The 27,777-nt window shown below is 45.9% G+C and overlaps 1 protein-coding gene across 2 annotated transcripts in view; it reads right to left on the minus strand.

Annotated features, from left to right (window-relative positions):
* Nucleotides 1-2,488: 2,488 nt before the first annotated feature.
* Ovol2 (ovo like zinc finger 2) overlaps nucleotides 2,489-27,777 on the minus strand; it is a 40,714-nt gene continuing 15,425 nt past the window's right edge. Inside the window, exons 1-3 of one of the 2 annotated variants that reach the window (XM_045157539.1) lie at nucleotides 21,711-21,761; nucleotides 20,578-20,767; nucleotides 2,489-3,102 (exon numbers count right to left, since the gene is read on the minus strand). In XM_045157539.1, the coding sequence (XP_045013474.1) occupies nucleotides 2,786-3,102; nucleotides 20,578-20,692 (432 nt within the window). In that variant the 5' untranslated portion in view covers nucleotides 20,693-20,767; nucleotides 21,711-21,761 and the 3' untranslated portion in view covers nucleotides 2,489-2,785. Of the gene's footprint in view, nucleotides 3,103-20,577; nucleotides 20,768-21,710; nucleotides 21,762-27,777 lie in introns of those variants that run through there. The other variant, XM_004668731.2, reaches the window with a different exon arrangement.

Here is a 27,777-nt window from a genome sequence, read left to right on the forward strand (position 1 = left end):
CCCCTCCTTTTTCTCAAGGTAGGGTCTCGCTCTAGCCCAGGCTAACCTGGAATTCACTATGTAGTCTCAAACTCACAGCGATCTTCCTACCACTGCCTTCTGAGTGCTGGGTTGTAAGGCGTGCTCCACCACGCCTGGCTGAAACAACCTTCTTTATAGCTGGGCATCTTTGTGACATTATGTGACTAACCACAACTACACTTGCCCAGTGTCCACCTTGATTTATTTTAGCTGAGGAACCACTTTCTTAGGGGTGTAGCAGACCTCATCCAATTCAGGAGCAGATGTACCTTGTGGCTCAGGCCTGAGCCTAAAGGGTACCAAACATCCCAGGGCAGTGATGGTTCAAGGTGGGCCCCAGGGCCAAATCTGCCCAAGATCTGATGGCCACCCAGGATCCACTTGAGCCTAAGACATGTTACCATGGTGAAAAGGAGACTCAAAGACAGAGTGGGTCACAGTGGTGGTGCGTATCTGTACACCCAGCTGCTTCAGAGACTTGGGCAGAAGGATCACAAGTTCGAGGCCAGCATGGACTACACAACAACGCCCCATCTCAATTTGCAAAACCGCAGAAAAGATGGACAGCAAGATGAGAACACCGTTCCTTAAGTAGACCGGGCCATCCCTGGAACCTTAAGCTTTTAGTCCCAGATCCAACAACTATGGGACTTCCCAAGGGAGGTTCTGAGCTCTTCCTGCTGCCTGCCGGTCATGGAAGGACCATGAAACCACTGCGGAAGTCATTTTCAACCGAGTTTCTCCCACTTCAAATAAGTTCTGCTTAACAAAAATCTGGCTCTAATGAGAACATTACCCACATGAAACGGGGCCCTGCCAGCCTTGCTCCCTGTCAGCAAGGTTCATCTTCTTGTCATCATCTACATAATGTAACTGGAGAGAAAGCTGGTCATCTGCCTGTGAGCCTCTGTGGCAAGAGTTGGGAGACGACAGACACACCATCAGCAATTTGTCTAGGGTGGCAGGGTGCAGCCCTTGAGCTGGCTGTCCCAGAGGGCTGCATCCTGTGCCACTGGTGTCCCAAATTCAGCCCGATACTGGCGATGCCCTGATCATGGCTGTCACAGCCTTATCACACCCTCTTAGAGCATCAGGTGAGGCAAGACAGACTCCTGTCAGCTCTACAGATGGCTGATGGCCTGCCATCCCTGGGCAGCCAGAGGCTAGAATCTCACCAAAGCCACTGATTCTTCTACCTACCTTTCTGTGCATGGTCCCAGTCAAATGTGAAGCTTGTCTCCAGGGCTCCTCAAAAAAGGTTTACATCCTTTCTTCCCTCCAAAAGAAAAGCAGTGATATGGAAGAGAAATATGAAAAATAAGATGTATAGATCTTGGCATAATGCCTGGCTCAGAGTGTAGAAGAAAGAAGGTGGAAGTTGAGGAGAGAGAAAAGGAAGATGGCAGGGAGGAAATAAGAAAATGTCCACATCATCCCCGGGTTTCTCTAGTGCAAGGGAGGCTCAGGCAGAGACAGGGGACAGGGACAGGGACAGGCAGCCAAAGGACAAGATGTAAGTAGCACTTCCCACTCAGTTCACCGAGCAGCACATGGACTGAATCAAAGCCTTTCTAAGCAGCTTCCCATGGGAGAGTCTGGGCCCCCCCTTTCCTCACAGAAGTATGATGGAGACCGCCTCATCTTCCCATGGGCCAGGTGACACCTCTGTCGCTGTGTGAGCCCTCCACCCCGACCTCTGGAACAGGACTCTGAGGTAAGCAGAGGGAGGGGGGCCATCCCGGTGGCTGCACTCAGCCTTGCTGCCGCCATGCCTCCCGCCGGCAGGTGCACTTCATGCCCAAGCAGGCTGCTCATGCTTCAGGGTTCGTCACATGCTTCACCCATGGCTTGCCTCAGGGAGAAGCAGAGCCCTCACCCACAAGTCCGAGCTGTGACAGCCAGGAGCCCTGCGAGAACCCTGGGGCCATGCAGAGACTGCGGGGAGAACTGGGGTGCTGTTACCTGAGGCGTGTTTGCACACCAGCTTGCGCTTCACTGCCGCTTTTCCTGCCAAGCCTTTGTTCTGCCCTACAGGGAGGGGGTGCTTCTGCAAGGCCGTGCCATGGACAGAGGCACTACCAACTTCCCCTCCCCCCAGTCGCCGAGCACAGTGGCACACAAGCCCTCAGCAGAACAGCTATAGCTCATCGTGCTTTTGGTCTTACTCTAGTCCAGGCTGATGTGGAACTTACTCTGCATTCCCAGGCCAGCCTCAACGCACAGTGATCCTCCTACCTCTGCCTCCCACGTGCTGGGCCTAAACGTATGCGCCACCACCCCGGGCTCTATTGTTTTTATTTTAAACACAGATTTCACATGGGTATTTCATTTATTAAAATAATTTCTGTAAACTCTCTCAGAAGAATATTCATTTTCCTTCCTTGAATACCATTTCAAGGCACCATATAATGATGGTCTCTTTATGAACACCCTTCTGTTTACATGTGAACATCATAGTTTATAAACAACAACAGCATACATACACACAAATAAACCAAATCCATATGGTGATATGGTGATCTCAGCCACCACAGTATGGAAAACTGACTTTGGTGAGTGCCACTGAGTTCAATAGGACAAATGGTATAGGGCCTGATGTGGCAGAACATTTGACAACCTTGGGACACATCCTACTGCTGATCTCACAAGGACAGAGGTGAAATGAACGCTTGTCATAATAATAGAGCCAGTGGAGTGGGACAGAGATGATGCCTGAGAACCAGAAATCCATGTAATGTGGCACTGATCTCCCTTTCCTTTCTCTTCACTTCTTCTCTTCTTCCTCACTCAGATTGCTATTTTCCTGCAGTGTGGACGTGAGTTTGCTTTGCAAAAGGGCCGCCAGCTTTTTAGATGTCTTTTTGAGAAATGTGCTGCCCGGATGGGCACTGTTCACATGCAGGTACAGGTCCTCCTGGGTGGGGCCCGTGTAGCCACAATCCTCACAGACGTAGAGCTTGTCGCGGCGCTGCTTGTAGGCATACTGCTGCTGCACCCCGTGGATCTTCTTCAGGTGGGACTCCAAGGAGCAGCGCTGGGTGAAGGCTTTGTTGCACACCTCACATTTGTAGGGACGAATACCTGCAAGGATGAGGGACAGACAGGTCAGCGGTCGGTCATGGCCATGCCACAGCCATTAAAGTTCACCATGACCAAGATTCAAGACAGTGTGAGGAAAATTACTACAGCAGGGCACAAAACGTCAAGGGATCATGAAATACACAAGCAAATGCAACGAACATGGACACCGACAAACAGACCCGCCACATGTCTCTGGGAGGAAGATACTGATTCTTCCCATTCAACCACCTTAGTGGTTTCCCCTTACGATGAGCAAAGATAAACCTTCTATTTTGTTTACTGTGGTTTTCCTGGGAATAGATCAAGACAAAGATCCCAGGATAAGTTTATTTGAGAGGCTATCCCAGGAAGCATGGGTTAAAAAATGAAGCAAGACAGTAAGTTACCACACCAGCCTCTGTAGTGGGCATCAGTGTCCAGTTCTGCTGGACACCTCAGGAGACAGTATAGAACACACAGCTGTGGGAACAAAACAAAGTAAGAACTATTGGTAGTGGGGTGGGATGTGGCTCAGTGGCAGAGCATTTGTCCAGCACTGATAAAAAGATACAGGGGAAGAGACACAAGGAAAAATCTACAATCACAAAATCATAGAAAGGTCTAATATATAGTCTGAGAGAGGTAACTGCCACAGGTGTGTAGAGCAGGAATGAGCCACACCAGATGGGCTGCCACCTAAAGCAATCTCCAAAGCCCTATAGATCCCTGGGCCTGGCTCACACATCCCAGGCACCAGATTCAGGGTAAAAGCCTACCTTTTTTGGGGGCGGGTTTCAAGGTAGGGTCTCACTCTAGCCCTAGGCTGATCTGGAATTAGTTCAGGGTGGCCTTGAACTCCTGGTGATCCTCCTATCTCTGCCTCCCTAGTGCTGGGATTAAAGCCTACTTTTTAGATTACCAAAAAAAAAAAAAAAAAAAAAAAAGACTACAAATGATGGCACCCATCTGTAACCCCAATTCTAGGCTACACAGCAGTATCTTGCCAGAGAAAAAGAGAAACTGGTTTAAATGTATGTAAAGCTACAGGGCTGGGGAGATGGCTCAGCAGTTAAAAGTACTTGCTTGCAAAGCTCGATGGCTAGGGTTCAATTCTCCAGCACTCCATCTGGAGTTCGTTTGCAATGGCAAGAGGCCTGGTGTGCTCATTTTCTCTCTTTGTGTTTGCAAGTCAATAAAAACATTTTTTAAAAAATAAGGGCTAACTGGTGCAACAGTGGCACATCTGTTATGGGGGAAACCAACCACCCTCTAATTGGACTGGAGGCCTGCTCCATGGGAGGGAATACATCCCTCATAGTGAAAACCTACAACAGGGGTAGTCATGAGCCCTAGGGGTGTAACGTCTGCTGCTATCTGGTTAAATGTACATATTATGCTCACCAGACTGCCCAGTAAGCACTTCTCTTAATGTTTATATCCATATATTAATGCTACTCTCACTTTTGGTTAGAGAAGCTTCTGTTTTCAGATGGCAATGACCTTGGGATGACTCAGCAGGCACCATGGTGCTGAGAAGTGACAGAGGAGTGCTCTGCACTGAGATATCTCAATCACACCTTTCATGGTTAAGGGTCCATTGCAGAAGATGTGGTGGAAAGAATGTAAGAGCCAAAAGAAGGGTAGGACTCCTTACAACGTGCTTCTCCAGACACAAAATGGCCTGGATATCCATGACCTCACAGTGCCTGACACTACCTACACAAGACCATCATAACAGGAAGAAAAGATCATGACATGAAAATAAAAGAAAGGACTTCCCGTTAAGATGGTGATGTAAGAACCATGCCAAAGCAGCCTAGGGGAGAAAAAGCCAAAAAAAAAAAAAAAAAAAAAAAACCCACAACAAACAGCAAAATACACACTTTTACTAAAAAGTGAGGTGCATAAGAAATTTTGGTGGCAGCAGAGAAGTAGGAGGGATCCAGGGGATCCAGAGCCCACACAGGCAGGCAGAAGTAGCTCCAGCAGCGGCACCAGGTCCCTGGGGCCACAGCTGCCAGACTCGGCTTGAGCTGCAGGAAAAGCCAGGAGGGGATTTTCCACTCACACTGGAGCTCTTTGCAAACTCAAGAAACGTGGAGAACCGCAGTGAACAACAGAGGAGCAGATCACACGGTAGATGATCATGTGGACCAGCGAGAGAACTAGAGCCACCACTGACGACAGCCTCTCCTCCTCCACTGCCAGTGCAAGTGCCAGCAAGCACCAGAGACCAGGGGAAGGGAGATCACAGCACCCAGCACCAGCGACCAGAGCAGCGATCCAACGATCAAGCCAGCCTACTTGAACCCACTGTACATCAAAGAGAGACCCAAGCAGTAATGCAGCATAATTGAAACCCAAATCATCCCAAAAGGTAACTGGGATTACACCAGGTCAGTACCTGCCTAATAAACCTGGTTATATAGGCCTGAATCTGGAAGTGCTAATTGTACCTTCCATATCAGGATAAATTATATGTTAAATCTGATGGATGGTCAGATTTGCCATTCTTAAATAAGCTATATTTTGGGCTTGTTATTTGTTGCTTCTTTTTTTTTTTTTTTTTTTAAATTTTTATTTATTTATTTATTTGAGAGCGACAGACACAGAGAGAAAGACAGATAGAGGGGGAGAAAGAGAATGGGCGCGCCAGGGCTTCCAGCCTCTGCAAACGAACTCCAGACGCATGCGCCCCCTTGCGCATCTGGCTAACGTGGGACCTGGGGAACCGAGCCTCGAACCGGGGTCCTTAGGCTTCACAGGCAAGCGCTTAACCGCTAAGCCATCTCTCCAGCCCTATTTGTTGCTTCTTGATTTATAGTGGCTTTGTTTCCTCTTCTGTTAAACATTAGGGAAGGGTCTCACTTGGTCACAAGCTGACTTGGAACCCTCAACAGACCAGAAATCTTAACCTCCTTGTTGTCAGGATTAAGGGCGTGGGTGGGGCACCACACACCCTAAGGGACAGTTAGAGGATCTGGTTGCCATAATACCTACTCTTGTATAATTACTCTGCTATTTTCATTGTTTAGTTAAATTTTAGAATCTGCCTGTATTTTATTCCACTCAGCCTACTTGAATACTCTCATAGCAGGCAAACCCAACACCTAGAGTCACTTTTGTAGATACTCTGAGAGTCTTGAGAGCCACACCTAGCGCCTTAAGCTACTACCGTGAAGATATATAACATCGGATTGATTGATACACCTAATAATACTGCAGCTAACTAGAAAATCCAAGTATTAAATTAATCCAAGATTCAAATATATATACATTATAACACAAAAAACACCCAAAATCAAGACAATATAAATCCACCAAAAAGTATTAATACATCAGAAATTACCTCCAGTGAGAACGAGTTAGAGGAAATGCCTGAGAAAGATTTCAAAAGAATAATTGTAAATATGTTCAAGGAAGTCAAAGAAGAAATGAAAGAGGAAACCAAAGGAATAAAAGAAGACACAGGACACCAATTTAATGAAACAAAGAGGTCAATACAAGACATAAATAAGGAAATAGAAATAATAAAGGCAAACCAGTCAGAATTACTAGCAATGAATAACACAGTTAATAAAATAAAAAACTCTAGAAAATCTCACAAGTAGAATGGATGAAGGAGAGGACAGAATATCTAAGCTAGAAGACCAGCTGGCAGATATAATACAGTCCAACAAAGAGAAAGACAAACTAATAGGAAGGTATGAATGGGAATTTCAAGATATTTGGGACACTATGACAAGATCAAACATAAGAATTCAGGGCATAGTAGAAGGAGAAGAATTTCACTGCAAAGGCATAGTAGGCATCTTCAACAAAATCATAGAAGAAAACTTCCCCCAAATTGGGAAAGAGGTGCCAATGCTGATACAGGAATCCTTTAGAACCCCAGCCAGACAAAACCTGGAAAGAACCTCTCCTCGTCATATTATAATCAAACTACCAAACACAAAAAATAAAAGAGAGACTGAATGAGAGGGGGAGGGGATATGATGGAGAATGGAGTTTCAAAGGGGAAGGTTGGGGGAGAGAGGGAATTACCATGGGATATTTTTTACAATTATGGAAGTTGTCAATAAAAAATAAAGAAAAAAAAACGTCTGGGCATGGTGGCGCACGCCTTTAATCCCAGCACTCAGAAGGCAGAGGCAGGAGGATCGGAGTGAGTTTGAGGCCACCCTGAAACTACAGATTAATTCCAGTTAGTCTGGACCAGAGTGAGACCCTACCTTGGAAAATAATAGTAATAATAATAATAATAATAATAATAATAATGGCTAGAGAGAGAGCTCAGCAGTTAAAGGCACTTGCTTGCAAAGCCTGATCCTCAGGTTCTATTCCCCAGTACCTGTGTAAAGCCAGATGCACAAAGTGATGAATGTGTTAGATGTTTGTTTTCAGAAACAGAAAGCCCTGGCACACCCATATTCTCTCTCTCTCTCTCCAATAAATAAATAAAAACAAAAGAAAAGCCAGACACAATGGGGCACAATGCCTGCATTAAGGAGTTCAAGGCCAGCCTGGACCACATGAGACTTTGCCTCAAATAAAACAAAACGACTGGAGAGATGGCTTAGCGATTAAGGCACTTACCTGGGAAGCCTTTCTGACTCCCCAGGACTCATGTAAACCAGATGCATAAGGTGGCGTATGGTTCTGGAGTTCATTTGCAGGGGCTGAGGCCCTGGTGTGCCCATTCTTTCTCTCTGCCTGCCTCCTTCTCTTTCCTTCTCAAATAAATAAAATCTTTTTTAGCCTCCCTTCCCCCCCTCACCAGTTCTTCCCTTTGTTCTGTCAACAGTTCCTTGTAATTGTTTGTGTTTTCTACAAAATTGTGTGTGTGTGTATAATTTTTTTTTCCTGAGGTAGGGTCTCGCTCTAGCCCAGGCTGACCTAGAATTCACTATGGATTCTCAGGGTGACCTTGAACTCACATCTATCCTCCTACCTCTGTCTCCCGAGTGCTGGGATTAAAAATATGCACCACCACGCCTGGCTGGGATTTTTTTGTTGTTTGTTTGTTTTTAAGATAAAAGATGTTTAATTGCTCTGGGAGTTGCAGGAGAGCTTTTAAAAGGAAAGCTGGCCCTGATGGCTCATACCTTTACTTCCAGCACTGCAGAGGCTGAGGTAGAACTGTCCTGAGTTATCTGAGTTCCAGGCCAGCCAGGGCTATAAAAAGTGAGATTCTTGGGCTGGAGAGATGGCTTAGCGGTTAAGCGCTTGCCTGTGAAGCCTAAGGACCCTGGTTCGAGGCTCGGTCCCCCAGGTCCCATGTTAGCCAGATGGACAAGGGGGCACACGTGTCTGGAGTTCATTTGCAGTGGCTGGAAGCCCTGGCACGCCCATTCTCTCTCTCTCCCTCTATCTGTCTTTCTCTCTGTGTCTGTCGCTCTCAAATAAATAAATAAAAAATGAACAAAAAAATATTAAAAAAAAAAAAAGTGAGATCCTGGCTCAAAAGCCAAAACATTCCAGTCCTAGAATTCCTGATTTGGGGTGGAACTGATAAATTCATACTTCTGTATTTTTTTGTTTGTTTGTTTTTCTGAAGTAGGATCTCACTATAGCCCAGCTGCCCTGGAATTCACTATGTAGTCTCAAGCTGGCCTAGAACTCTTGGCAATCCTCCTACCTCTGCTTCCCCAGTGCTGGGATTAAAGGCGGGCACCACTAAACCTGGTTTTGTTTGCTTTTTTGAGTTTCATGTAGCCCAAGCTAGCTTCAAACTCACTATGTAGCCAAGGATGATCATGAAATAAAAAATAACTTTCCCCTGCCCCATTCCACCACCTCAACAAATCACAGTCCACACCCAGAAACACAATTTCCTGTAACAGTCACATAAAAACACTGGCCTGAGGCACTAGCCTGGTGAGAGGTCACCCCAAAATTATCAAATAGTACACATGCCTAAATTAGCCTACACATTTTAGAGAAACTGACAAGGTTATGAAACTCCCAGATCATCCTCAATGAGAGGCACATAATTGGTACTAAGCATAAATAGATTTTGTTTTGTCTGTTTTGAGTCTCGCTATGTAACCCAGGCTGGCCTCAAACTCTCCATGCTCCTGAGGGCTAGGAGGATCACAGGTCGAAGCCATCACACCTGGTTTAGTGGTGAACCCCACTGGTCCTCAGGAAAGTAAGTCACATATGTGGTACAAGTATGTCTCTCTCAGGTAGATGTCTCTCTCAGGTAGATGCCTGCCTACGTTAGCCACCATATCTGTGTTGCACTGCAAACTGCTTTCCCAGGCTTCAAACCTACAGCTCACTAAAACAAATTCAGCGAGGCTAGTTGCCCCATCAGGAGTTACTAAAGCAGCCTGCTCTGCTCTAAGGCATCCAGACTGAAAAAACAGGATCTAGCACACGGACATCAGCTTGGATCAACAAACTCCTGCATTTACAGAAATGGTGTTTCTTTCCTTTAAATTTTATTTTTCCTTTTTTGGTTTTTTGAGGTAGGGTCTCACTCTAGCCCAGGCTGACCTGGAATTCACTATGTAGTCTCAGGGTGGCCTCGAGCTCACGGTGATCCTCCTACCTCTGCCTCCCAAGTGCTGGGATTAAAGGCGTGCGCCACCACGCCCAGCTTTTTATTTTTCAAATTAGCATATGTACAGATATTTTTCCTGCATCTGTCTTTCAAGTGCTGAGACTAATGCATGTAACACCAATGTCTGGCTTTTCAATAGTATCTACTAATTGTACAAAATAATGTTTCATTATTGATCACACCCACACACAGTAGCCTGTTTTTCTCCCCAGCTCCTTCCCTTTTTTGCTTAACATGATGATCGCTAGTTCCATTATTCTGCCAATGACAAGATTTCATTCTTTATGTCTAAACGATACTCCACTGTGTACACACCACAAGAAATGGATGTTTCTGGTCCTAGTCATAGAGTTTTCAACTCCCAGGGTAATCTTATTCTGCCCCTAGGAAACATTATCTCTGGGCTTCTGTCTTCTATGGGCAGAGCACCCAAGGCAGCAAGGAGGGGACAGGAACAGGAGAGTTAGACCCCGTGTCACTTGGACATGGAGAATGGAGCTGACTGTGAGGCTTTTTGCCCCTAGTTAAGTCTGGTTCTGAGGCTGAATGACTCACGACATTGACATGGTAAGAGACAGGCCTCTGAAAGGCCTTGGTATGCATTTCTAACTTATACACTGGCTCCCTTCCCCACTCTGCAAACTGGTGGTGTCACTTTGTCATGCCCAAGGCTCCTTGGTGTCCTGTCTCTTCCTGGAATGGGAATAAGCCCCTCTCCCTCCATTTTCCATACTTAATGGGACAAACGTGGACTTGGGCAGGAGGGACTTTTGCCAAGGCCCCCCAACATACCTCACCCATCTAAGTACTCATGAGCAAAAGTCAATCTTGTTCTGATCTAGAGCAAAGCCTGGGAACTAAAAAGCATCTGTGTGCCAGACCTCATTAACCTCCTGAGCAAAGTCCAAAGCCTCTGCGAGCCAGGCATCGCACATCTGCCACTCATTAACTCACTCAAGCCCGTGGTCAGATAGTTAACCTCTCCACAGCTCAGTTTTCTTGTCCATAAATTGAAGAGTATATGTCCTCAAATGGCTGCTGTGAGGATGAACTGAGGTATCTCACACACAGGACTGACAAATACTAAGTCCCCAGTGGGACATAATCTTAATGGTTACAATCCAGCACAACACAAGGGAAACATGCCATTCATAAATTGGCCAATGCAATTACCTTCACACTCTACGCTTTCTGTATTCGCGTGCACTTCTGTACACACACACACACACACACACACACAGAGAGAGAGAGAGAGAGAGAGAGAGAGAGGGAGGGAGGGAAAGATTTTTAAAATGTGGTCTTTGGCTGGCAGAGCTTTCTCTGTTTTGTTTTGTTCTGAGGTAGGGTCTCACTGTAGCCCCAGGCTGACCTGGAATTCACTATGCAGTCTCAGGGTGGTCTTGAACTCATGGCAATCCTCCTACCTCTGCTCCCGAGTGCACTACTACACCCGGCCTGTCTATCTTTTTGACTACTGTACTCTAGGCCTGTATTACCTACTTGAAAACATGTGTTTTCAACAAAGGATTTCAAGCTTGCTTGTTTTTAAAAATTCTCAATATCAATTCAAAGTTTGTACCACACATCTCCAAGAAAATTTATTGACAGGACTTTCTGCTTGCTTTCCTAGCTCTGGCCCAAGTGCACCTTCCTTGAAGTTCAGCAGGAAGCTTTCACAGCACTACCTGTGAGGTAGACACTGATGGCAGCCTCCTGGGTACAGAAGACCACAAAAAAAACCATAGCATTGGCCAGGTGTGGAGGCACACGCCTTTAACACCAGTACTTGAGAGGCCGAGATAGGAGGATCACTGCGTTTTGGCCAACCTGGGACTACATAGCAAAGTCCATATCAGCCTGGGCTAGAGCAAGACCCTACAGGGCAGGAGAGAGGAGAGCATTCCTACCCTCTGGCCCAGCAAGCCCATTTGTAGGACGTTCCACTACAGAAAGGCTGACACAGGTAAGCAAACAATATACAAAAGAACTCATGGCAGCATTGTCTGGGGGAGAAAAAGGCTAAAAATGGAAATAAGTATTACCTAGTGGTAGGGGAATTGGAAAAGGCTTGTACCCCCACATGGTGGAAATGTCATGGTTTCATATCAAGAAAGAAGCTGACAAACTCCTAGGAGAAGTGTGTCTACCAAGCAGACATGAAGTAAACACCAGCATACTTAGCCGTGTTCATACAATGTGCATCACAGACTTCTGGGAGAAAGAAATGGTGACGTGCTTTCAGGAGTTGGACTGGGGCTCAGCAAGTAGATCAGGCTTGCTTATGAAAATTATATTTTCAATTCTCTCCATATGTACATATTATCTTTTGGGCTAAAAAATAAGTTAAAATAAAAATAAAAGTGAAGACAGGCCATTTCCCAAGGAGGCAATTTCACCAAGCTGAGGAGGGGGCGCTATTCTTACTAAGCTGCTCCCCTTTTCCCCAATGCAGTCACTCTTTTAGGCTCCGAACAAGACCCATTGCTTGCTCTTCTTTAATCATGCTGGCATTTATTTGCCTTCTGGTTGCTCTCAGAGAAGCCCTCTCTCCATGGAAGATAAGGCAAGGGGGCTTCCAGTCCTGTGGGCCCCTCCCCACCCACTGACCTCAAATCTGAATTTCTCAGGCCTCAAAAGCCACCTTTACCCTAACCGAAGGTATGAGGTGTGTACACACATACATATACATACATACATATATATATGTGTGTATGTATATGTGTGTGTATGTATGTGTGTATGTATGTATGTATATATATATATATATATATACACACACACACACATACACACACACACACACACACACACACACACACACACACACTTTTTTACAATCACCCCTATGTAGTCCAGGATGATCTTAACCTTCTGATCCTCCTGTCTCCACCAGAGCACTGGGATTACAGGCACATACCACCACACCCAGTTTATAGAGTGCTGTGGACTGAACCCAGGAGAACATGCATGATGGGCACTACAACTGAGCTATACCCCCAGGCTTCTTGTTATTCCCCACACCCCCAATCTCAATTTTTTAGTGTTTTAAAAAATATTTTATTTATTTATTGGAGAAAGAGTGGGCGCACCAGGGCCTCTGGCCACTGCAAATAAACTCCAACCACATGCACCACCTAGTGCATCTGACTTACATGGCTACTGGGAAATCAAACCTGGGTCCTTAGGCTTCTCAGGCAAGCACCTTAACTGCTAAGCCATCTCTCCAGCCTGTTTTATTTTTTTTAGTTTTTTGAGACAATGCCTCACCCGGTAGCCTAGGCTACCCTTTTGAAAACCTCCTGCCTCAACCTCTGAGTACTAGGATTGCAGACATAAGCCATTAGGCCTTGTAAGGTGTGAGGTTGTCTCCCTGGGGCCATGCCTCCCTCCCAACACTGAGCTTAACCCCACTGTTACACTCTAGCTCAGGCTGACCTGGAATTCACTATGTAGTTTCAGGATGGCCTCAAACTCATGGCGATCCTCCTACCTCTGCCTCCCGAGTGCTGGTATTAAATGTGTGCTCTACCACATCTGGCCCTGTTACAAGCTTTTTAACCATTTATAGTAGCTTATGCTTTCTTTTCCATAGCTTCTTATGATATTTGACATCTTTCATAGAATAAGCACTTATTTTACAGATTTAAAAAAAACTTTCAGCCAGGCATGGTGGTGCACACCTTTAATCTTAGCACTCAGGAGGCTGAGGTAGGAGGACTGCTGTGAGTTCAAGGTCAACCTGGGCTAGAGCGAGACCCTACCTCAACCCCGCCCCCCCCCCAAATCTTTAGGGTTTGAGATACATGGCTCAGAGACTTAGGTTCTTGCTACAAAGCCTAGCAACCTGAGTTTGATTCCCCAGTACCAACACAAAGACACTTGCACAGGTGGTGCATGCATCTGGACTTTGTTTGCAGTGGCTGGACACACCAATTCTCTTTTATCTCTGGCTACCTCTCTCTGCTTAAATAGATAATTTTTTTAGAGAACTTTCGGGGTTGGAGAGATGGCTCAGCAGTTAAGGCGCTTGCCTGCAAAACCTAACTGCCTGGGTTCAATTCCCCAATACCCACGTAAAGCCAGATGCACAAAACGGCGCACGCATCTGGAGTTTAAGTGGCTAGAGGCCCTGGGGCTCCCTTTCCCTCTCACACTCTCCTTGCAAATAAATCAATTAAAAAATTTTTTTTTTAAAGAGCCAGGTGTGGTGGTGCATGCCTTTAATCCCAGCACTCAGGAGGTGGAGATAGGAGGACCACCGTGAGTTCCAGACCAACCTGAAACTACATAGTGAATTCCAAGTCGGCCTGGGCTACAGCAAGACCTTACCTCCTTGGGGGGGAAGATTCAGTAATTGAGTTTTAACACAGTGTGGTTGACAGACATACCGGGACAGTCAGAACACGTGGTGCTACTGGTGAGGGGACCACGCTGAGTGGGGAGGGCGTGCACACTTAGTGCAGAATCCAGCATGTGCAAGTGTGACAATTACTTTTCACGCTAACACAGATCTCCCCTCTCCCAAAAGCAAAGCATGTATGTTAACAGACAGCCATTCTTAGGAAGCACCCAGGTGGCTCAAGTTAAACATTCACATCCAAAAGAATATTCTACTAAAAAAAAAAGGTCCATAATGTTTCTGTCACTGTGAACTGAATATTCACTTTTTAAAGTTCCTCTGATACTTACGCCCCCTCTATTTTCACCTTAGATGGATCAATACACATAGAGGTTCTGGCATCTGTGATCAAGTCCCTACCACTGGAACAAAGCAGTGCCCTCTGTGAAGTAAGCTGGGCATGGTTCTGGCTCCCTCCAAGCTACTCTGTCCCTGGGCCAGTGCAGGGCCCAGCTGTCATGTGTGCTGGCAGCTAACAGCTCCTGGCTGTCTCCTCCAAGAAATGGCTTCCCCAGTGCCGAGAGGAGATCCAACCCCGGGTCATGCCTCACAGAAATGGGTACAGAGAAGTCTAAAACAGAGAAGCTAGGACAACACCGGGGTGACTGACATCTCTACTTCAAGGCTCTCTGGGATAGGGCTAACACTCATACCCCGGCCCAGCTCCTTCTCATCCTCCAACTCACTTCCTCCACTTTTAAGTCAAATTCCTTGCAAAAGTCCTCCCTCCATAAGGAGCTGTTTCCAGGGCACCAGACTCAAGATAATTTGGACTGAAAATAGCAAAGCAGCCACAAAAGTTTTTGTTGCTGATTTGTTATTGTCTGTTTTTTCTTTTTTTTTTTTCTTTCTTTCTTTTTTTTTTTTTCCCAGACAGTCTCACTGTGTAGGCCAGCCTCCTGGGGAACTCACTGTGGAGCTAGGGTTGGCCTTGAACTCAAAGTCCTTCTGCCTCCACCTCCCTACTGCTAGGGTTTCTGGTATTCATCAGCACACCCAGCTACTGATATATTTTCAGGAAAATGTATCATATTCACAAGATGTCAGTGAATTTTTTCTGTACTACTGTTTTTCTCTTTGAATCTTCAGAGGTCATTTGACCCACACCCCTTCCTCTATCATAGAGAGAGGAAGAGAGAGAACAAGCTCTGCCTGGTTTATTCTTTCCTTGATGAAGTCCTATCCAAATATGGAATCCTAATTCTTTATCCTTTCTTTTAGCTGTTTGACTATGAATGTAAGACATTTTCAGCTCTGGTTTCCTGGGATCTTTTTCAAGAAGTTTCCTTTGCATTGTCTCAGACGCCCTGCTCTGTGTCTGTCCCACAGCAGGTACAGGGGAGAAGGGAGAACGGTGGTGGAGGGTGGGGGGATGGAAGATTCACTTTGCTCTCCACCCCTTGACTTTGCCCTCTTCAATTCTGTGGATACCATTCTGCAATGTCGAGTCCCGGGGCTCCAAGCCAGTGTTTAAAATGCCATGGCAGAGGTAGGAGGATCGCAGTGGCAGAAGGCCTTGGTATGTCACATACCAGAGGTAGGAGGATTGCTGTGAGTTCGAGGCCAGCCTGGAGCTAAAATGAGTTCCAGGCCAGCCTGAGATAAAGTGAGGCCCTACCTCAAAAAAACAAGGCAGGGGTGGGGTGGTGGGAAGCCATGGTCTGGTCTGTTTGGACTATATGATAATATAACCCCGCATACAACTCAGACAGCTGTCTGCTGTATTTAAGTGTCTATATCATTGTTTCTGACCTAAGTATAACACTTAGAATAGTCAATAACAAAGGTGAGACTAAATTATTACCACATTGTGGGAAGGTCTTTTGGAGCCAATAATGTTGGGATACGTAAACTAAAAGAGTGAGTGAGAACCTTCAACTGTTTGTATTAATTATCCCTGTGGTGGTTTAATTCAGGTGTCCCCCATAAACTTAGGTGCTCTGAATGCTAGGTTCCCAGCTGATGGAGATTTGGGAATTAATGCCTCCTGGAGGGAGTGTACTGTTGGGCGGGCGTATGGGTATTACAGTCAGTTTCCCCTTGCCCGTGTTTGGCACACTCTCCTGCTGTTGTCCACCTGATGTTGGCCAGGGGGTGATGTACACTTCTGCTCATGCCATCGTTTACCCTGCCATTATGGAGCTTCCTCTTGAGTCTGTAAGCCAAAATAAACCTTTTTCCTAAAAGCTGCTCTTGGTCGGGTGATTTCTGCCAGCAATATGAACCTGATTGCAATAATCCCTATCAAAAATTTCAGATGAGCCAGGTGTCGTGGTACACCTTTAATCCCAGCACTCGGGAGACAGAGGTAGGAGGATTGCTATGAGCTCAAGGCCACCCTGAGACTCCATAGTTAATTCCAGGTCAGCCTGGGCCAGAGAGAGACCTACCTCAAAAAACTAAATTCAGATGACAATGGCAGGGGTAGCTGACCTCTTCCTCCAGTTCCTAGCACCATCACCTGCTAAGGTGTATATTAGCCCCTGGCTCCTCTTTCTGGCCTAGTATTCCTTGAAGGCACACCTCCATCAAAAAATAAATCATGACAGGGAAAATAGCCCTAGATCATTTCCCATTGCTATTTGTAGTCATTTTAAGAGCAAAAGCAAAGTTATCATTAAAAATGCTTCAATGAGCTGGGTGTGGTGGTGCACACCTTTAATCCCAGCACTTGGGAGGTAGAGGTAGGAGGATTGCCGTGAGTTTGAGGCCACCCTGAGACTCCATAATGAATTCCAGGTCAGCCTGGGCTAGAGTGAGACCCTACCTAGAAAAAAAAAAAGCTTCAGTGAAGCTGGGCATGCTGGCACATACCTTTAATCCCATCACTTGGGAGGCAAAGGTAGGATTGCCATGAGTTCGAGACCACTATGAGACTACATAGTTAATTCCAGGTCAGCCTGAGCCAGAGTGAGACCCAACTTCAAGGAAGAAAAAAAAGCTTCAATGACCGGGCACAGTGGTGCGGGCATGGTGATGTGCATGTTTAATCCCACTACTTGGGAGGCCGAGGTAGAAGAATCGCTGTGAGTTTGAGGTCAGCCTGAGACCACACAGTGAATTCCAGGTCAGCCTGGCCTACTACAGTGAGACCCTACTTAAAAAACAAAAGCTTTAACGGAGCTGGGTATGGTGGCACACACCTTTAATTCCAGCACTTGGGAGGCAGAGATAGGAGGATCACCATGAGTTTGAGGCCACCCTGAGATTACACAGTGAATTCCAGGTCAGCCTGGGCTACAGTGAAACCCTACTTTGAAAAATAACAACAACGACAAAAAGCTTCAATGGGGACTGGGCAGATGGCTCAGTGGTAAAACACTCGCTGAGCCAGCATCAGGACCTGACTTTGGATTCCCAGTGCTTACAAAATGACAGGTGTGGTGGCCCACGCCTGTGATCCCAGCTATAGGAGGAGGTGGAGAGGCAGGAGGATCCCCAGCTACCTAGGAGCTGAGAGTCCCTGGATGGAATTCCAAGCAAGGCAGGCTGGATGCCAACTGAGCAACACCCCAGCTTCCACACTCGCAGAAAGAGGCACCACCTTTAGAGGGTCCAAAGCAGGATCAAGCTCCAGGTGTTAACTTGCTCTTACTACCTTCCTCCTGGGATCCCTCCCAAATACAATGGACACAGCCACATCCATCCCTGTATTGGAGGCTGCTTCATGAAAATATGCCCCCTCAGGCCCTCTCTCCTGTCCAGGCACAGGAAGCTCACTTATCCTTCAAGGCCCAGCTGAAAGCCACTTCCATTATAACAATGAGCCATCCAGGGTACACCATTCACATACGCCACTTTGTTTTCCCCCTGGCTCTTGTTTCCCTTGTGACCCAGGCACAGGAAGGTGTTTGAGTCGTTTCTTCCTGTGGTCAGCCGAGACTCCTTGAGCTCACAGAAGGCCTCCACTCTAGCAACCCCTGCCAGTTGCAGCTTTTATTACCGGGTGCAATCCACGTCTACTAATACTGTGTGACAGTACTTTCAATGCAACTTTTTCCCAAAACCTCCCATCCACTTAGGTGGCTTACATTAAAAGCATCACTTCCATTTTAGCTTTGCTTCTAAAATTTTTCTTTAAATTTAAATAAAATTGTGGTGGGGGGGCATGCCAGGGTCTCTTGCCACTGCAAATGAATGCCAGATGCTTGTGCCACTTTTTGCATTTGATTTTACATGGGTATTGGGAAACTGAACCCACGCCGGCAGGCTTTGTAAGTAAGCACTGTCAAATGCTGAGCCATCTCACCAGTTTTAGAGATGGAGAATGAAGGTGAAGCCAGATGTGGCACACGCCTTTCATCCCAGCGCTCAGGAGGCAAAGGAAGGAGGATCGCTGTGAGTTTGAGGTCACCCTGACACCACATAGTGAATTCCAGGTCAGCCTGAGATAGAGTAAGACCCTACCTTAAAAAAAAAAAAAAAAAAAAGAATGAGGTAAAAAGGTAAGAAATTCAGACAGTCCTTTAAAGAAAAATTTTAGAAGCAAAGCAAAAATGGAAGTGATATTTCAATGGGGACTGGGCTGGGTTCAATTCCCCAGGACCCAAGTAAATAAATAAAATAAAACAATGATATTGGGTCTGGGGAAATGGCTCACAGATTGGAGGAGCTTGCTAAGGACTGGAGAGATGGCTTAGTGGTTAAGATGTTTGCTTGTAAAGCCAAAGGAACTGAGTTCAATTCCCCAGGACCCACGTTAGCCAGATGCATAAGGAGGCGCAAGCATGGTTAAGAACTAGAAAAGCAAATGCAGCACAGGTCACTTGTGGGTGGGAGGAGCTGGAAACCCACGTGAAGAGAGGTATGAACATTTTCCCATTCCTATAAACATGTCCAGGGACTCTTAAAATCTGAAGACTTGAGAGATCAGGTACCACACACAGTAAATTCTAGGAGATTGGTGGAGGGTGGGTGGTGGCCTAGACAGGAGTTAATGGGGTAGGATGGAACCTGTTTAAATAAGGACCCGATGGAATGGGAATTTGATGGCAAGAATCATAGCATGAGGGGCTTCACGTAAAAAGTCCCTCCATGATGAGGAGTCTAGAGATTTTCAAGCAGAGAAGTGACATCCTTAGGATTCTCTTCCAGGGCTCACTGGGGCAAAGGTGTGGACTCTGAGCCTTGAGTGGAGGAGCCTGGAGGCCAGATGTACCAAAGATAAAACTAATGAGGCTTGTGACCAACAGCGGAGCTGGGAGTAAGGGCAAAGGGCATCATTTATAGCATGGAGAAGGGGCCATCTCCAGTTCACACTGCTAATGTCAGGAAATGGGCCAGGAATGCGGCTCAGTGATGGAGAGCTTGCTTTAGTCTGGACAAGGCCCTGGGTTCCAGCCCCAGCATTAAAAAGAAAGAGGGGAGGAAGGAGAGAGAAAGGGAAGGGAGAAAGAGAGAAGGTCAGGAAACTGAGGAAGGCCAAAAGGATTCAGAAGCATATTTGGGTCAACTGTTATGATTTCCCAGGAGGAACATGCTAGAGTCAGGTTTGCTTCCCAAGAAAGAGGCAGAGCCAGGCAGTAGTATATACCTGTCATCCCAGCACTTGGAAGGCAGAGAGAGAGAGGATAGGGAGTTCAAAGACAACCTAGGGTATAAGGCAAGACTGCCTCAAAAAGAGAGAGAGGTATAGAATATTATCTATTTATTATTTATTTTGGTTCTTTGAGGAGGGTCTCTCTCTAGCTCAGGCTGACCTGGAATTCACTATGTATAGTCTCAGGGTGGCCTTGAACTCATGGTGATTCTCTTACCTCTGCCTCCTGAGTGCTGGGATTAAAGGTGTGCCACCACTCCCGGCTGAGGTACAGCAATAATGTAGCAAGTCCTCAGAACCCCCATTCTGCAGCCTGACCAATTCTCCAAAATACTCCTTCCTTCTAGTGATCTGCTTTGCACCTCACTTGAACCCATACACTGCCCTTGTCCTATGGGATAAAAACAGGTTATGAGAAGCTAGGGAAATGGCTCAGTAGTTAAAGACACTCTCCTGCAAAGCCTGCAGGCCTGAATTCAATTCTCTGGTTCCTATGTAAAGCCAGAAGAACAAAGTGGTGCATGCAATGTGTTTGCAATGGCAAGAGGTCCTGATGCATATATGCCTCTTATCCTCTCTATCTTCTCTCTCTCTCTCAAATCAAAATATTTAAAAAAAACAAACAGCCAGGCATGGTGGCACTCACCTTTAATCCCAGCACTTGGGAGGCATAAGTAGAGGATTGTTGTTGAGTTTGAGGCTAACCTGGGGCTACAGAGTGAGTTCCAGGTCAGTCTAGGGGGGCTAGAGTGAGACCTTGCCTCAAAACGAAACCGAGTAACAATAATAATAAACAAATAAAACTAGGTTATGTCAGAGGTATCTGGCCCGCAGAGTCATGGCATGGCTGGTAGGTGGCGGAGTCAAGAGGTGAACCCAGATGAGCTGCCCTCAAAAGCCTCATCTTGTATCCCTTTAGCAAATTAGATCCCGTCCCACACTTCCACCTTGGTCCTTGGGGCAAAGGGGCAGGAAGGGAGCAAGGCTCACCTGTGTGTGTGCGGACGTGCCTCTTCAGGTCGAAGGTGTCATTGAAACCCTTGCCGCAGAAGGTGCAAAGGTGCCTCTTGACTTGGCTGTGGCACTTGAGGTGACGGTTGAGCATGCGCTGCAGGCGGAAACCCTTGCCACACAGATCACAGCTGTGAATCACAGAGTCGCTGCATGTGCCTGTGGTGAACTGGGAGCAGAGAGAGGCTGTGAGGTACCAGAAGGCTTATTAGGGACCCAGTGCCTGGTCTCTCTAGGCCTGGCCTGGCTGGGCTTCTGCCCTCTCTAAATTCCAAGGGAGCTTAGCCTAGAGGAAGGCAATAGAACATCCAGCAGGAGCTTCTACTTCTCTCTCTCCTTCTCTTCTCACTGCAGTAGCAATCTTCTAGCTGTGCAGTCATGACCATGTGACCATCTACTGATGAAACAGAAATTTCCTTAAGGGAGACAAGTTCCCACGGCTACAGCCCCAGCAGCCACTGTGCTATGAAAAGGAAGCAAATGCTGAGGACAGAGAGCAGAAGGAAGGGGTCTAGGTTTTGCTGTCTATGGTACCCAGAGATGGCCACAGTCAACCCTTCCTCCCTCCATCAAAAGATGGAGCAGGGCTAGAGAGATGGCTTAACAGTTAAGGTGCTTGCCTACAAAACCAAAGAATCAAGGTTCGATTCCCCAGGACCCACGTAAGCCAGATGCACAAAGTGGTGCATGCAGCTGGAGTTTGGTCACAGCGGGTGGAGGCCCTGGCACACCCATTATCTTATTTTTGTCTCTTTCTGTCCCTCTCTCTCTCTAATAAACTAAAAAAATTCTTTAGAAAGATGGAACAGAGATATCTTAGTGGTTAAGGCACTTGCCTGTGAAGCCTAGGGACCTCGGTTCAACTCCCCAGGACCCACACAGGCCAGATGCACAAGGTGATGCACGCACCTGGAGTTCACTTGTAGTGAATAGAACCTTGGCACACACATTCTATTTTATTTGCACTCAGGAGGCAGAGGTAGGAGGATCACTGTGAGTTTGAGGGCAGCCTGAGACTACATAGTGAATTCCAAGTTAGCTTGGGGTACAGCAAGACCCAACCTCAAAAAAAAAAAAAAAAAAAAAAAACCACAAATAAACAATGAACTTACCCTCTCTCTACATGAAAAATACTAAGGAAAAAAAAAAAAAAGATGGAGCCATCCATTTCCTCTCCCTCTGAATCTGGGCAGACTCATGACCACCTGGACCAACAGACAGAAGCAATGGCAACATGTCACTTTCCTGTATTAGAAGAACTGACAGCTTCCATTTGCTTCCCTCAACCAGCTGCATTGGGGGAGAGCCAGAGGCCAGGTGGAGGGGCACTAAGGTACCAAATATGGATGAAGCCTCACTGGACCATCTGTCTCTAGCCTAACTCAGGATTACTGCCACCTGAGTTCCTGGCCCCAGCCAACAGCATCCAGAGAACTGCCTGGCTGGGCCAAGCCTTGAGTCTTGATCCCAAAATCATGAACAAGAAAAATGATCACTTGGGGAAGTGACTTGGGACAGTATCCCACAGCTTCATGCTCAGTGAGACCACAACCCAATTCCAGCCTTTGGATGCCACCTCCCTACACCCTCATCAAGTGTTCTCTCAGGCACATTTGCTGTCCCTGTGGAAAAAAAGCTGAACTGTGTGATGTGGCACACCAGATCTGGTGTGGTCAAAGGTGAGAAGATGGGTGCAAATGCCCTGCCGGAATACTACTTGTAAAACCTGTAAGGGCCAAGGGGTAGGTAGAGTCCTTGCCTAGCAATGTGAGATGCCTTCCTCCTCTAGAGCTACCAAAAAAGGAGAGAGGAGGAAGAAGTGAGACACAGGCACTGGCCCTTTAAGAGTTCAGTATAGTCATGCCTCCACATCCAGGGGCATTGGAGCCAGGATCCCCCACAGTTATTAAACTCAACAGATGCTCAGGACTCATATAAAATAACTGCACAGAAGGACCTGATAGATGGCTCTGTGGTTAAAGGCATTTGCTTACAAAGCCGGCCAGCCTGGGTCGATTCCCTAGCACCCATTAAAGTGAGAAGCAAAATGATTTTGTCTGTGATCCCAGCCTATGACAATGGGAGATGGAGCCAGGAGAAAAGGAAGCTTACAGGCCAGACTAATATATAACAGCAAGAGACTCTGCAGGAATAGACCCTTCCTCTGATCTCCGCATGCACCGTAGAATGTGTGCCCCACACACAGAAATAAAAGGTTAGGGCTGGAGAGATGGCTTAGCAGTTAAGGCATTTGCCTGCAAAGCCAAAGGATCCTGGTTCTATTCCCCAGGACCTACGTAAGTCAGATGCACAAGGGGGCAAATGCGGCTGAAATTTGTTTGCAGTGGCTGGAGGCCCTGGCACGCCCATTCCCTCCCCCGCCCCCGCCTCTCTCTCTCCCTCTGCCTCTTTCTCTCTCTCTCAAATATATTTTTTTAAATATATTTTTTATGGAGCTAAATAGAGCATTCTCAAAGGAAGAAATACAAATGGCATATAAGCATCTAAAAAAATGTTCTACGTCACTAGTCATCAGGGAAATGCAGATTAAAAGTACATTGAGATTCCATCTCACTCCTGTCAGATTGGCCACCATCATGAAAACAAATGATCATAAATGTTGGCGGGGATGTGGAAAAACAGGAACCCTTCTACACTGCTAGTGGGAATGCAATCTGGTCCAGACATTATGGAAAACAGTGTGGAGGTTCCTGAAACAGCTAAAGATTGATCAACCATATGATCCAGCTATAGCACTCCTAGGCATATCCGAAGAACTCATCTCATTTCCTTAGAAGTACGTGCTCAACCATGTTTATTGCTGCTCAATTTATAATAGCTGGGAAATGGAACCAGCCTAGCTGTCCCTCAACTGATGGATGAATGGATAATGTAGATGTGGCACATTTATACAATGGAGTTCTACTCAGCGGTAAAGAAAAATGAAGTTATGAAATTTGCAGAAAAATGGATGGACCTGGAAAGGATTATACTAAGTGAGGTAACCCAGGCCCAGAAAGCCAAGCGCCACATGTTCTCTCTCATATGTGGATCCTAGCTACAGATGATTGGGCTTCTGCGTGAGAAGGAAAATACTTAGTAGCAGAGGCCAGTAAGTTAACAAGAAGACATAACGGGAAGAGAAAGGAAGGGAGGAGGGTACTTAATAGGTTGATATTGTATATATGTAAGTACAATGATTGAGATGGGGAGGTAATATGATGGAAAATGGAATTTCAAAGGGGAAAGTGTCATGGGGGAAGGAGGGAATTACCATGGGATTTTTTTTATAATCATGGAAAATGTTAATAAAAATTTTTTAAAAATTTAAAAAGTTATTCAGGGGCTGGAGAGATGGCTCAGTGGTTAAGGTATTTGCTTGCATACCCAAAGGACTGAAGTTCAATTCCCCAGTATCCACATAACGGCAGATGCACAAGCTAACACATGCATCTAGAATTTGATTGCAGTGGCTGGAGGCCCTGGCATGCCCATCCGCCCCCTCTCTCTGCCTCCTTTTCTCTCTCAAATGAATAAATAACTTTTTTATTTTAGGAAGAGAGAGGCGGGGGGAATGGATGTGCCAGGGCCTCAGCCACTGAAATCAAACCGCAGATGCTTCGCCACCTAGTGGTCATGTGTGACCTTGTGTTTGCCTCACCTTTGTGCATCTGTCTTACATGGGATCTGGATAGTTGAATATGGATCCTTAGGCTTTGCAAGCAAACACCTTAACCACTAAGCTATCTTCTCCAGCCCTTAATTTTCTTTTTTTTTTACCTTTCCTACTTTTTATTTATTTTTTTTAATTTTTAATTTTCTATTAATATATTTTTTAGGGCTGGAGAGATGGCTTAGTGGTTAAGGTGTTTGCCTACAAAGCCAAAGGACCCTGGTTCAATTCCCCAGGACCCACGTAAGCCAAATGCACAAGGAGGCATATGCATCTAGAGTTCGTCTGCAGTGGCTGGAGGCCCTGGTGCATCCATTCTCTCTCTCACTCTACCTCTTTCTTTCTCTCAAAAAAAAAAAAAAAAATATATATATATATATATATATATATATATATATATATATACCTCAATAGCAGAGACTAGTAAGCTAGAAAGGAGATATAAAGGGAATAGAAAGGAAGGCAGAGGGGGACTTAATAGGATGATATTGTGTATATTTAAGTAGAAGAATAGATTAAAGGGGGTGAAAAGGCCTAAGTGAGGTCAGGGGAAGAGATTGAGTAAAGGAAAGGTGAAGGAAGGGCTAATCAAAATCTAAGAGGATATAAATAAATCATATGGAAACCTACTGTTTTGGACAGTGGAATACACAGAAGCCATAGATTGTTACTAGAAAAATTTCAGTGCCAGGGATGGGTACCTTCCAGTGAGTTGTTGGCCAGGGAGGTCCCTGATGCCACTAAAACATTACAGACCAGTGCTGAGGCCCTTGGTTTCCCACCAGGAAAAGATAATAAGACCCTATTGCTGAAGACTCCACATACTCAGGCTGCATGATCACTGAGAAATCCTGCTGGAGCTGAGCTGAAAACCTCCTCCATGTAGACCAGCTGACAGAAAGCTGGAAGAAGCCATTCTGCATGCAGTTCAATGGGAGAGAGAGAAAATACCAGTGAAGATACTCAACAGTGGACACTGAAGCTTTATATTTGGCCAAACATGCCAAATGAGCCAATGGGTGTATTAGTGGCACATCTGTCATGTTGGAAACCAACTGCCCTCAAATTGGACTGGAGGCCCACTCCATGTGAGGGAATACATCCCTGATACTGAAAACCTACAACAGGGTTAGTCATGATCCTTAGGGGTGTAATATCTGCTGCTATCTGGCTAAATGTACATACTATGCTCATCAAACTGCCCAGTAAACACTTCTCTTAATGTTCATACCCATATATTAATGCTACTCTTACCTTTTTGTTAGAGAACTTTCTTTTCAAATGGCAGTAACCTTGGGATGACTCAAAAGGCATCATGATGCTGAGAAGAAGTGACAGAGGAGTGCTTAGCACTGCAATATCTGTATCACACCTTCCAAGGCTCAGGGTCCATTGCAGAAGAGGTGACAGAAAGAATGTAAGAGCCAAAGGAAGGACAGGACTCCTTGCAATGTGCTCCTCCAGACACAAAATGGCCTGGATATCCATGACCTCACAGTGCCCGACACTACCTACACAAGACCTTCATAATAGGAGAAAAAGATGATGATATCAAAATAAAAGACTGATTGAGAGGGGGAAGGGATATGATGGAGAGTGGCGTTTCAAAGGGAAAAGTAGGGGAAGAGAGGAAATTACCATGGAATATTGTTTACAATCATGGAACAAATTAAAAATTAAAGTCAGGCATGGTGGCACATGCCTTTAATCCCAGCACTTGGGAGGCAGAGGTAGGAGGATCACCTTGAGTTCAAGGCCACCCTGAGAATACAGAGTGAATTCCAGGTCAGCCTGGACTAGAGGAGTAAAACCTTACCTCAAAAAACAAAAACAAAAAATTAAAAGTTAAAAGTTGTTCTCTTGGGCTGGAGAGATGACTTAGCAGTTAAAGCATTTGCGTGAAGAGTCAAAGAACCCTGGTTTGATTCCCCAGGACCCACATAAGCCAGATACACAAGAAGGTGCATGCACCTGGAGTTTGTTTGCAGTGGCTGGAGGCCCTGGCACTCCTCTTTCTCTCGAGTAAATAATTTTTAAAAGTTATTCTCTTAGTGCAGCAGGCAATGGGTCAATCTCCAAAATTTGCACAGAATTGGGTACACCTATATACATCCACTCATATACTTTCATTCATGTCTGTATGATTTAAATAGATGTTTATGGGGCTGGAGAGATGACTCAGCAGTTAAAGATGATTGTTTGCAAAGCCTGAAGGCCTGGGTTTATTCCCCAGAAAACACATAAAGCCAGATGCACAAACTGGTTCATGCATCTGGAATTTGTTTGCAGTGGAAAGAGGCCCTGGCATGCCCATACTTTCTCCTCTGCTTGCAAATAAGTAAATACTGAAAAAACAGATGTTTATGATACCTCATTTGAATATATATTCTATATGAATAGTTGATAGACTATATTGTTTAGGGAATAAGGACAAGAAAATGATCTGTTTGTCTAGTACAGATGTAATTTTTTTTTTTTGAAACAAGCCCAACAGACTGGCTTTTTTTTTTTTTTTTTTTTTTTTTTTAAATGAGAGAGTGAGCGCAAAAGCAAGAGTGTTAAGAAAGAATCGGAGCCGGGCGTGGTGGTGCATGCCTTTAATCCCAGCACTTGGGAGGCAGAGGTAGGAGGATCGCCATGAGTTCAAGGCCACCCTGAGACTACAGAGTTAATTCCAGGTCAGCCTGGACCAGAGTGAGACCTTACCTCAAAAAACCAAAAAAAAAAAAAGAAAGAATCGGCGTGCCAGGGCCTTCACCTACTGTAACTGAACTCCAGATAAGCATGCCACCTTGTGCTCAAGTGCAGCCTTGAGCTTGAGCTTGTGGGATCTAGGGAGTCAAACATGGGTCCTTAGGCTTCCTAGGCAAGTGCCTTAACGACTAAGCCATCTCTCCAGCCCAGATGTAATATATTTTTTAAATATCTTTATTTATTTGTAGGTAGAAAGAGAGATCGAGAGAGAGAATGGGTGCACCAGAGCCTCTAGCCTCTGCAACCGGACTCCAGATACATGGGCCACTGTGTGCATCTGTTTTATGTAGGTACTAGGGAATCAAATTCAGGCCATTCGGGTCTACAAGCAAGGGCCTTAATCACTACCCATCCCTTCAGCCTCATGATATAACGTTCATTATCTTTCCCCATGTCCTTTCAATCTTAAATGGCTCAAGTCCACAGATACAGAACCCTTGGATATGGAAGGACAAGTGTAGGTCACCTAACCGCATTGCAGAAAGCTTATTATCTACATGTTTCCTCAGAGTTCATGTGGTTTCCTCCACCCAAGGCCTGAGGACAGTCAGCACGTGTCCACTCATACTGCAGCCTCCCATCTCCCGTGACCTGAGCCTGGCCCAGGGCAGTATAGTCCTGGCTACCAGGGCAGCCGGGAGCAGGTAGCAGGATGTAGTGGGGCTGTAAGGAGGCAAAGATGTCAGAACAGGGTTTCCAGTTCACCTCTCCAGTTCACCCTCACTGGCTTAGCTTCACGTGTGAATTAGCTT

This window comes from Jaculus jaculus, chromosome 8, assembly GCF_020740685.1.
Source record: "Jaculus jaculus isolate mJacJac1 chromosome 8, mJacJac1.mat.Y.cur, whole genome shotgun sequence".
NCBI lineage: Eukaryota > Metazoa > Chordata > Mammalia > Rodentia > Dipodidae > Jaculus > Jaculus jaculus.